We start from the raw sequence: 12,561 nt of genomic DNA, 5'->3' as shown, positions 1-12,561 counted from the left end.
CACAGAAGAGGATAAAAGAGTGTACATAGTAGAAGGTCCCATGGCTAGAGCAACGATGGATGGTGGTAATAAATTTTGCTGGGAGAATCAAACTTGTGCTATGTGATTTGATCCGGTAATGATTGTAACAGTGTCGAAATAAATTTACTATGGGAGCACACAATGCCACCTCAACTTCCACCCTCACCCTCACCTAACTCAATCGCGTGTCAAGAATACCAACCACCCACTAGATATGTGTCGCACATTCCAATCCGAATGGAAATTTACTACCAATTCAACTTGACTGGCACGTTTCACTTGACACTTTTCTTAACCCAAAGGAGGATATTCTGTGGAGTTAGTTTGTCTCCGACACTCTTGATTTTCCTAGATTTGCTAGAATTAGGTGAGGTCATCTATGGACAAATATGGAAGACATTTATTAATTATTTTAAATATTTTAAATAGCCACTAAAAGATGGCTATGAGTCGTTGCAACGTCTAGGGGGTTTTAAATTTGAAATTTGTCAAAATTGGCAACTATTAGATTTTCATCTGACATTAAATTTAAATACCTGTCAAATTTGACAGTCTTCAGATAAATTTTTTGGATTATCTATATAATAAAGAAAGGTCTGTTTGTTGGTAATCTTCCGTCGTGTTCGGCTATACAAATCTACACCGTTTGACCGATCGCGATGAAATTTGGTACAGAGGCTCCTTATAACAGGCGGTTTCGAGTGGCCGTATCCATTTTCCCCCCGAAGCCCCCCTTCAGGTAGCCCCCATATAACTCTCATGCTTTTTTTTGCGAATTTTTGAATTTGGCGCCGGAAATGTTGTATGAAAATGATTTCTTCGCTTTGCAAATTTTTCTTTTGGGTTTGATGAGAGCTCTCCATCTATATAATAAAGAAAGGTCTGTTTGTTGGTAATCTTCCGTCGTGTTCGGCTATACAAATCTACACCGTTTGACCGATCGCGATGAAATTTGGTACAGAGGCTCCTTATAACAGGCGGTTTCGAGTGGCCGTATCCATTTTCCCCCCGAAGCCCCCCTTCAGGTAGCCCCCATATAACTCTCATGCTTTTTTTTGCGAATTTTTGAATTTGGCGCCGGAAATGTTGTATGAAAATGATTTCTTCGCTTTGCAAATTTTTCTTTTGGGTTTGATGAGAGCTCTCCATCTATATAATAAAGAAAGGTCTGTTTGTTGGTAATCTTCCGTCGTGTTCGGCTATACAAATCTACACCGTTTGACCGATCGCGATGAAATTTGGTACAGAGGCTCCTTATAACAGGCGGTTTCGAGTGGCCGTATCCATTTTCCCCCCGAAGCCCCCCTTCAGGTAGCCCCCATATAACTCTCATGCTTTTTTTTTTGCGAATTTTTGAATTTGGCGCCGGAAATGTTGTATGAAAATGATTTCTTCGCTTTGCAAATTTTTCTTTTGAGATTGATGAGTGTGCCCAATCATACTTATAAATCATCACAATTTTTTCTCTCTAAAATTTGCGCGAAGCGCAAAACCCCCCGCGAAGCGGGGCGAGGAAAATTGGAGCGAAGCGACAATTTACCTCGTTTTAAATATGAATTGAATATATTTGAGGTTAACTTGAGATTTTGAAATCGAGGTTAAAGACTAACTTTACATATAAAATATTTTCTTTATTCTTGTTAGCAGATTCTGAGTTTAAAAGAAAGGAATGTACCTATAAAATGACCTTAAGACTTAAGGTAGATGTAACTTATTTTACTTACTATGAACGATATTAACTGCAAAAGAACTTTTTTTTTGCAAAATAAACTAAAATAGAAAATATAGAAAATAGCTCAAGTTTTCTGAAATTAGGGGAAATAGGGGAAATATGAATAATAAAAATTCATTGTAAAGATTTGTGAAAATGTTTGTAATCTCAAAGCTCTGTATTTTCTGCTCAATCGACAGAAATTTTACCCTCACAGGTGCGAAAAGGTGTGAAAGCAAAGAGATAGGTCTAACTGATAAACAAGCCCATAATTCGTTGTCCTCGAGCTTTGAGATACTTTCGGGAGGGGGGGGGGGGTGGGATACACAGCTCTAGATGGGATTTTCTGCAAAATCACCGTGTCTCCGTTTGTGTGGACATGCTGAAAAAAAGGTTATTTAATACGCTGAGATTGAGAGTTTGTGGACTATTTAGAAGTTTGTTTGTGGTTTATTTCAACAAATCCGAAAGTTTTTCTTCAGATGGAGGGTTAAGGAAAAATAATTGTGACATTGACAGAAAATTCCTGTCATTTAGCTGTCACAATTTAATTTAAAATTGCAACGGAAATAAAATACTTCACTTCTCTATTCGTTTCGCCAAATCAATGTTTAGATAAGATTTCATCATAAATAAATACACATGTTAAGAACATTGACACATTCAGCCATTGGATAGCTATATGTTGTACATACATAGTATTTCTCCAGAAAATGTATTCAGGAAATCTCAACGAACATCCCACTCGAGACTGAAGTATGATATTAATCTCGATGTGTTTCCGCCCCTTTGGGGGTGCCTTCGTCGTCCTTGTTACTAAATGTTGCTCATCATATGAAATAGATGTGTGAATGTCATACACAAAGTGGAAGCAACCTGACCCACAAACTTTTCCCGCATCCCCCATCCTCACGCGCGCGTTGTCTACATTTTATGCAAATGAGCGGGAGAATTTTCCCCACTCTCCCCCATGGGACACAGAGAAACCATTCTTGCACCAACCATATTCAACTTTAAAACGTAGAATGGTATAATCCCATGATGACTTAGCCACCCACCTCCCGTTTGCACTATCTCCACTAAAAGGGAAGTGAAACGGTACAGCAAGTTTATAAAATTGCGCTCTCGCAAAACTAATGGAAAATATTTAATGCTCATCAAAATTCAAAACTTTTCACTGCTGGGAACACCCAGATCCGCTCTCGGATGATATTTGTCACTTCACATGGGAAGTTTTCATTAAAAAGAGCTTTAATAGAATCCACGTTTTTCTCTGACTTTGTGCTTTTTCGTTTCGTTTGGGGATATTTTAGTGAAATAGGGGAAAATGGGGCAAATAGTTGCCTAAATATAGAACGAATATTTTGTTTAACTTCTTGTGATGAGGCAAAAAAAAGATGCTTGCACCAGTTCTTTTTTTTTATGGGAAAACCTCTCATGGGAAAATTTGAAAGATAGCCCGTAACTCCCTTATTTGCACAGACGAATGCATCTTATAAGCTTTGAGAAGGAAATTTGATGAAGTTTTGGAAGAAATAAAAAGACTTTTCCTGTGGGAAATCTCACTTCAATCTCACAAATAGTGTCAAGTTTAATTTGAAACTTAAAATAAACTTTTAAAAATTGAAAAGAGTGAGGAAGTTTTTGATATATAATAGGTACGTATTTTTGTAGCAGAGATATTTTTAATTTAATCTTTATTCTTATAGTCTCTATTTCAAAAAGTTTTAAGAAAAAAAATGAGTTTTCCCTCCATGAAAAGAGATTTAAACAGTTAATAACATTCCCATGAATTTTTATATTGAATTTCTAGAAATTTAAATTTTTTTTCCATGTATTAATATATTTAAAATAAACTCTAATATTTATTACAAAATTTACAAAAGCCCTAATGAAGGGAAATTTCTGTGAAGTAATTTTACCTAATCAGTAAACTTGGCAGCTCTTGCAGCCGATCATTATGAAATTAATGCTGTAGCATAAATTTCTTGAATATTTCTTATTACTCTGCGAGATTCAAATACATTATATTTGGCTTACTAAACATAATATGTACATATGTTATAATTTAAAATAACTTGAAATTTAAATTTATATCAAATACTTGAGAAGAGACATGTTTCATTTATTCCCACAAAAAGCTCCCTCAAACACCCTTCACTTAAGAATCTAATGAAATATTCCAAAATGTACATTAACAAACGGGAATCGCAAAGATGCTTCAACTAAAAGCTGCATAGAGGAGAAAAGTTATTTACCATTTGGCAACAATTTCAATAAATTGCAACTACAAGAGCTCTTTACTAGAGCTTGCAAAATTTATAACATTTTGCGGAAAATTCTCCTAAATAGCATATTAAACATGTTCTCAAAGTACTTCACCATTAAAATCTCATTTAAATTATTTTCATCAATAAATAGTTTTCAGTGGAGCAATTAAAATGGCATTTTGCCCCTAACTTCATTAGCAGAAAAGCTCTTTTTTGTACAAAATATTTTACTCATGTTGATTTTCATAAAATAACACATATCCTCTCAAAAACCCATTTACATTGTAAAAAGTTTTACATTTTATTCTTTAATGAATAAAATGGAAGTATGTTTGAAGTAATGTTTACATTACAAATTATTACAGCGAAAATCATTTTTCTTTCTTTCAGTAGAATGTTTAAAAAGGAGTTTACCCAATTTTGTATTAAAAAACCCCTAATTCGGGGATCATTTGAAATTCATGAAACGTTTAGAGAATCAAGAAAAGAATAAGAAATAACCAAAGAACCTTCCTATTTTTAAATGGGACGAGAAACTGGCACAGATTTTCCCAAAAATTTAAACAATGACGTCACTTCAGTGTTTTTTTTTGCTTCCTCTATACAAGATCAGATTTGAACCATTCTACCCTACAAATGTGAATCTTAAGTTTGACAGCGAAATATTAAGTTTATTTTTATTGGAAAAATATAATTTAGAGAAAAATCCATTTCATAGAAGGTAAAATATTTTCTTTTGGTATAATTTTCTCCACTCCAGTTCACCTTTTTCCAAAAGAAATATCAAAATCGTTTCGTTGCTTTCGTATACAATTCTCTAAACAAGACAAGAGAAAACTTTTCGGGATGCATTCCCCTTAAAATATATGTTTCAAAACTAAAATAATTTAGTGCAAAAAATGCTTGACTTTCCGACACTTTAGCACATCTGGGGAAAATTGAAGATTTTCACGCGGAAGTCTTCTAAATTTCTTCCCCACAGGCAGCATGTCTGGTGTGTCTCGTGGAAGACGGAAAAGTACTTCACCCCAGCAATAAGGAGGAATGTATGTGCAATATTCAGCAAGAGACTTCGTCACTGACGGTGAATATTTGAGAAATGTGAATCTTTTTTGCTCCTTGCAGTCATCATGTCGTGTCGTCATATTATTTCACTATTACACCCTCCCTGTTCCGCGCCCCAAGAGCTCCTGGAAAATTCATCCCACAGCGTTTCGCAAATTATACTATCGTGCTCAAGGATCAGCTTCTTCCAACAATATGTGAATGAGGTAGATGATGAAAAGTGCTTTTTGCATCTCCCACCCCTGGCACTTTGTTGCATTTGAGTGGAAAGGCGCACCAGAGCTTTTGCTTATGCGAAAAGTGAGGAAAACCTCATCATGAGAAAACTCATTGAGAAATTGTGTCTGGGATACTTATCAAAATTTTCTATTTTCTCGCTGTTGAGTAACTTTTCAAGAGGATTTTGAAGTTTGTTATTTGAGATGCCCACGATGGGAAGAAGAAATATTTTAGTTTGTCCACAACACACCGTTGAAACTTCATAATCTTCGTGAGATAAAATTAAAATTGAGACTGTTAACACAAATGAATCTCAATTGGAAGAAACCTTTGTTTTCTCTGTCATTGTATTCCATTCATTCCAAATTCTAGAATAGTAAGATGCTGCATTTCTCTAAAACTTTTTTTCTTTTGTAAAGAAATTAAAAGCTTTTTATTTTTAGAATAAATTATGCGTAGAGCTTATTTTTTCAAAGATATCCTTGAGAGTGTAGCAAATCATACATAGGAATAACGCAGCAAAATTTCATAGACAGTTTAAAATGAATTCCAAAGAAACTTCTTTAAGCTTTTGCGATGAGCATGATACATGGAAACGTTTGTGTTTTCATCAATATATTTTTTCTGTGAATATCTTCAGGAAACATATCTCAGTGGGAACGTTTCCCATCCAATTGTGGAAAATGTAATTTTTCACATTTTGACCAGAAAGCTTCTTAAAGTCTGTAGCTAGAGATTTTTTTTTCATTAATGCCTTAATAACCAATATTTCTTTTTCTTTGCAGGAACTGGTGGTCCTACAATAATTGGCGAAGGATCTGACGCACTATTAACCTGTGTCATTACGGGATCCTATGCAAATGACACCGTCCTCTGGCGCAAGGGTCCAAATGAGATCCTCTCGGCGGGAATAAATCGTGTCACCAGCGACAAAAGGATAAGCATTCTCCATGATGATTGTGAGTTATATTTATGAATTTTCTCCTCCATATTGCAAGAATCTCTTGGGCTTGTCACATAAATCATAACGGACTAGCTGTTCCGTACGAAACGCCCATTGGATGTAAAGTCCGGCAAAGTTCCAAGATGTAGTATAACTCTTTTCCGCCAAGTGGCTACTCTGGAGAAGCTTCTCGGGTGGAAAACCACACTGGGTTGAGGGCAGGGGAGGGTGGCTGCGGAAGTATAGCTACTCGTCCACAATTTATGGGATTGGCTATTTTTCCACCTGGCTTAACCACATAATACGCGATTTGCATTTTCATTTTGGCCAGTTTTTCCACAACCCAGCAAATTTTCACCCCCACGCTAAACGATTTAGCGAGTCACAGCACGTTCGTATTTATACAATTTTCCTCTTCGTCTGGAGCTTTTTTTTCCAGACGAAGAGCAGCTGCTTATGTTGAAAATGCAAAAGTCGTGCTTGGATGAAAAGTTTAGGACATATCGTTTTATTTATGAAAATTCTAAAACGAAACTCTTTTATGGCGTTACCCACTTTTCACGCTCACTAAAAGGAGTTTATGGAATTTTCAATTTCACAAGATGTGGGTTGTGTGTTGCTATATGCAAAAACTTAAAGAAAACTTTTTTTTTCTCCCCCAACTTGTAGTGGAACATTCTAACAAAATGTGTATGTGCTTGGAATTTTTATATTTATTTTATTTTTGTTTTCAAAAACTATTACTATTTAGGTAAAAATGAATAAGTTTGAATAAGAATTTGAATTTTGTGCCAAAAGTGGCTTAAACTCTGTGAAAAAAAAACATTTTCAGGACAAATTGTAAAGTTTCAGAAATTTTATAGGTCCAAAAAGAAGTTCAAATGTCTTAAAGTTGCCCTACAACGGTTTTAAAATGCTAAAATTTCATAATTCCCCACTAGTACGAAAGATGAGGGCGCTGTTTGTTGATTTTATAGCAAATGAAGATAATTGTTAGGACACCAAATTCTGCCATAAAAGGAAGGTTTTAATATTGCTTTTTATTATATTTATTTACAATTTTTTAACACAGCCAGAAATTTTGGTGTTTTTTTGTAGATATCTAGACTGTCATATTATTTTTAACCTTTAAAAAAACAAAAAAGAAAAATAAATATTTTCAAGTGAATAAAAAGCTCCAAAGAATTATATTTTGCCTTAAATGCTCCTCTAATAATTCTTATATCAGCAGTACAAGCGTTTATAGGTTTGTCTGCGGGTGCTATAAAATTGACAAATAGCGCCCTCATCTTCCATAATTATCTATCTATAATTTTCCATATTCCGCAAAAGCATTTTTAAACTATTGTGAGCTAATTATATCCTTTAATCATTTAAAAAATCTTTATGAAAGTTTTCAATTTTTCTTTAATAAGAAAAAAAGCTTGTAAGGTATTTCCCTTTCCAAGTCTTCATAAATGGAATTATTTAAATGAAATATTTCCATATGTAATGTGCATATCCTTTTCAATATAATATGAAAAGCACAAAAAAATTCATGAAATATTTGGCATTTTCTTCGAGTCCTCACGCATTCATTTCTCCTCCCTCACTTATACGATTTTTTTTTCCTTTTTTCTCTTCATTTGGAGAATTTTTCTCGCTTTTTCCACAAAATAAATGCAGAACAATATGAGGGGAGCGTTGGAGAAAATTTACTGGTGCGAGAATCACTTCCATGGAGATCTCAAACTTAAAATTAACAAGCAAATTGTTTCATTGTTTGTGGAAGATGCCGGGACGGAAAAGGAAAACATGAAGAAAAGAGACATTCCGCATGGTAGTGGGGAGTTTACGATGAGAGAGGAGAGAGAGGGCTTTTTGCCAACTGTTGCACATCTCTGGTGGAAATTACGATTTTCCGGGGAAAATGTTTTCCAACCGGAAGGAAAAATGTAATTAATTGTTGTATGCTAAAATTTCTATATAACACAAAAACGGGTGTATGGATTGTTTGCACCGCGTAAGGGATGAAGAGGAAGTTACTTATTTTGGGGACTATTTATGTGCTATATATGAAGGAAATTTTGCTTTTTTCTTTTGCTTTCAAGAATTTTTCCTTAAAGGAATTTTTTGCTTGAATTTGTTCATGGTAACGAGAGGGGGAAAGTGGAAGCAAATTTTAATCTCAAAATTCTTCTCGTTGACAAAAAAAATTCTATTTTATTCCCAAGATGCCTCGCTCTATGCATAGAAGTGGAATTCTTTTGAGGAAGCACTCCCACAGTGAGGGAGGCGGTGGCAATTTTAATTTGAGGAAGAAAAGTATCTTAGCAATGGATATGCGCGAGGGGTTGAAACGTGATTTTATTGTCTCCTGAATTAATGAGAGAGTTTATGTGCAAATTAAAGATTCAGAAAGGTAATTTCCAGATCACAGAATTATTCATGAAATTTTCTCACAGGGCACTCGTCCCCTTCCCAGGGGAAAGACTCCACATCCTATTACCATTTCTTAGCCGTTTGTCCGTTCGTGCGAACCAAAGCAACCCCGTACTGGGTGGGTGTGATGTAGGTGTGGTGTGGGCGTGAAGAAATGGGCAAGGAAATGGATCAAGTGTCCTTAAAGGTGAATATTTCCCATGTTTGTCAATTGACAAAACCCTTCGTATTCCTATCTTTCTCTCTGGGATTTCTTCCTTTTTAGCTGTGATTCCTTACTGTGAGAAAATTTACACAATGAGCAAAGAAATCCCTTCGTCGTCAAATTGCCAAGACGCGAGCTTTGCAAAATCTCTCACCCCACCATCTCCATGAAAGCTCTCTTCTAAAGAAAATACAGCACCCCTACCTCCCGCGCAAGAAGAGCTTTCGCGCGTATATTTTAAAAATAGTTCTTGTGTTTTTGAGCATTTAATGGAGGATGTGCAAAAGAGGGTGGGGGTAAGGGTGTGAAAAATAAATTAGAAATTTAAATTCCTCATCCAATGAAGAATGTCCACATTATTTATTTTGACAGTCCACTTTCTTTTGTCTGTGTCCTCTTTCGCCACGACACCCGAGAAAACAGTCGCGCAGTCTTAATTTATTTCCACTTTGGAATAATTTATTAACCACCCACACACCCTCGGCGCTTCATAAGATTTGTACATAGCAAGGGGGGGGGGGTTGGTGTGAAAAAAGGAGGCACACACAAATGGCACCCTCTGAGAAGTTCCTCGTTGTAGGAATTTTTATGCTTTGCAAAATTAAACGCAAAGTCCGTGGGATTAGGCGACCCTTGAGCTTTTGAAATGGGTGGGTAGAGGCAGAGGGAGCGTGAAAGAAGTATACCCACTTTACACACCCCCAAAAGACATTATAACCCTGTAATTCGTTTTGAACTTTTCACACGAGAATTTTCACGCTGCTCTGAGAATTATTCTCTGAATTATTTTTCTTATTTAGAAATTAGACTTTTTTCATTAGAAGGAAAATCATTAAAATAGATAGTTAATTTCATTGAATTTCTTGCTTATAATAAATAATAAGCACAAAAAGCTCCCATTATTGCCAGGATGATGGGAAAATTTGCAAAATAAAATTCATGGGAAAATGTGAGCTTTTGTTGGGGTGCAAAAAATGGTACATACATAACTTTCGAGTGTCATTGTATTTGAGGACAAGAGCTTTCATTGTGGTGAATAGTAGAATGAAAAAAAAAACACTATATGGGTGAGACAGAGTGATGAAAAGCTACGTACTACCATAAACTTTTCTCTTGTCCACTACCCTTTTTACGAAACATGGTCGGGGTGTGCGGAGGAGAGCTCCTCTTAAGTGGCAATTACATTTTAAATGACCTCTCAGTTTGTGGTTTTGTTTCTTCACATCAAAGTTCAAGCTAACAAGGCACGAACCAATTAGTTTCACATCGTCGTGTGCATAAAATGCAAACTAGGAGAGAGTTCAAGTAGGGGCAAAATGAGGTCAAGGAGATGGACACAAATTCAACTTTATTGAAATCCTTTTTTTTAACAAAAAATATGTCAACATTCACATGTGTTTGTGCTTCATTCAGTCAGTGCATTTGATGCATTTACTAAATTAATTTTTAATGCAAATTTTTCTTACCAATGGCAATAATTTAACAGGGCACATTTTTATTTAATATTATTCAATTGGTTTTTTGGGCTTTTTGGGGCTGTGCGTGCATAAATTAAAAATCATTTACATAAAATCATTTTAAAAATATTATATTTATTGGAGAAAATCCACGTGAAAGAGTCATAAATTCACGCTGAATTTTAAATATTTATGCAAACCATTTATGTATTTACCCTGCATGGTGAAAAGTTAGAATTACACTTTTTTCGCCCTCGAGAATTTTTTCAATGGCTGCAAATTACACATTCATGGAGCTTTTAAAAAAAAGCAGCACGTTCTGCAGAAATCACGAATAGATGCAATTAATGGGTATATTTTTGTTGAAAAAAAAGACTCCAAACTGACCGAGAAAGCTTTCGTGTTAGCGTGAGAATGCATGTAATAAACAGAGAAAATCCCCATGCAAGGGTGGTTTTGAGCTTTAGTGGCCCAAAAACTGAGAGTAATCACGCTGTGCATTAATTTACAATTGTAGGTTATTTGGTGGTGCAAGAGTGATGGTTTTTACGGATAATTACGAAAACAATGCTTTTTATTTGGCATATTTTTGAATTTTTTCCTCATTAAACTAATTGGGAGGATTAAAGCTCAAAAGCTACCAAATTCAATATAAAAATTTCAGATTTTGAGGATTAAATAGCGTATTAAATTATATACTGTAATGTAATAATTATTTCAAAATAATTTATTTGGTTTGTTCTAAAGTACTTCTAAAAGATGGTAAAGTAATTAAAGTTTAACGAAAAAAAAATCTAAATTGATTGATCTTGAAGAAAAGCTTTGTCATAACTTTCAAACAGCATTTTTCTATATGAAAAAAATCCTTTTTACGAGCTTTTTTGAGAGTGTCATCTGATATATGAAATATCTTAAATAACCGCATCTTCAGACTTTTCAACTTCACTAAAAGCACAATAAGCAAATAGCAAAGCTCTCTTTAGCAACAATTAAGATTCAAGCTGAGTTTGAGGTGTTTCCGCATTAAGGAGTCCATTAGGCAAAAATAGTTAATGATTTCGTGCTCCTTTCCTCACTCTCTCTCTCTCTCATTATAACAAAATACCAACGCTTTTCATTTAATTTTATCCACAAAACTCTTTGCCAAATATTTATCTGGGCAATAAGGAAAAGTTTCCTCTGACTCAATGGATTTTTCGTTTTAATATGGAAAATTCACATACACAACACATTATAAAACCCACCCACATATAATACCGTTAGAGCTTTTAAGTTTAAGTAAAATATTGACGTAATTTGTTTAAGTAGGTAATTTCCGCATGACTTAAAATAACATTTTCATCCCCATAGTTCGCATATTTATCAAGGAAAAGTTCTCCTCTACACTTTTATGGCGTGGAAAATGTTATGTGTATGTAGGAGTACAACACTTCAATGTAGAATAGCTCAAATGGAATAAATTATATTGTTATTTACTTTCTCCTATTCAAAATGAGTTTAATTATGATGCAAGGATAGATACACAGATTCCCTCTCAAAGTAAATAATGTGAGCTTTTATGAAAATTTATTCTGCAAATAGAAACTGAGAGATGAAGTAAAAATGTAGAAAAAAGGTAAAAAAAAATATAAGGGAATCAGTGCAGTAGATTATTCGTTGAAATAAGAACTTTCATTTGCAACTTGTTTTAAATACACACCCCTAAAAATCAACAATAGAGAAAAACTTAATTTTTCCATATTAATCCTTGATATTTTATACACGCCTTGAGGGAGTGAAGAAGAATTTATTCTCTATTTTTTCCTAAAGATGAACAATGAACAATAAAACAATTTCCAGTATATTTCTTTATGTTTTCTTCTTTTCTTTACCTGGACATGGTGTCTATTGTTCAACGCGTCAGATGAAAATGACACGAAAGGAAAATTACAAGAAAAGGAGATTATTCAAGCTTATATGGGTGAGGACCTCATTAGAGGAATGAATTTTGACACGAATTATCTTTAAGGAAATCCAAAAAAATCGCCTTAAAAAATCTGTTCGTTTTCCTAACAGGTAGTTCGTGATAAAATTGCTTGAACAGACTTCTTTACATATTTCACATAGCCTTTGTCTATGCAATAAATCCAGAAAAGCACTTTTGCTCAACGTGCTTCCTTCTTATGAATTTCTCTACGTAAACTATCCGTGTAATTAGATTTTTCTTGAAGGCTTAAAATACACAAACATTTTAAGGAAAAAATATGTCT

At 34.5% G+C, this 12,561-nt stretch overlaps 1 protein-coding gene across 1 annotated transcript in view; it reads left to right on the top strand.

The window, feature by feature from the left end:
- Positions 1 to 12,561, top strand: part of LOC129796016 (Ig-like and fibronectin type-III domain-containing protein 1) — a 156,756-nt gene that overhangs the window by 118,125 nt on the left and 26,070 nt on the right. Inside the window, exon 5 of the mRNA XM_055837657.1 lies at positions 6,072 to 6,245. Within this exon, the coding sequence (XP_055693632.1) occupies positions 6,072 to 6,245 (174 nt within the window). The remainder of the gene's footprint in view (positions 1 to 6,071; positions 6,246 to 12,561) is intronic.

The sequence above is a fragment of the Lutzomyia longipalpis genome, chromosome 4 (genome assembly GCF_024334085.1).
Source record: "Lutzomyia longipalpis isolate SR_M1_2022 chromosome 4, ASM2433408v1".
Lineage (NCBI taxonomy): Eukaryota > Metazoa > Arthropoda > Insecta > Diptera > Psychodidae > Lutzomyia > Lutzomyia longipalpis.
The sequence above is the reverse complement of the archived record's forward strand: the minus strand, read 5'-3'. Positions and strand labels throughout refer to the sequence as shown.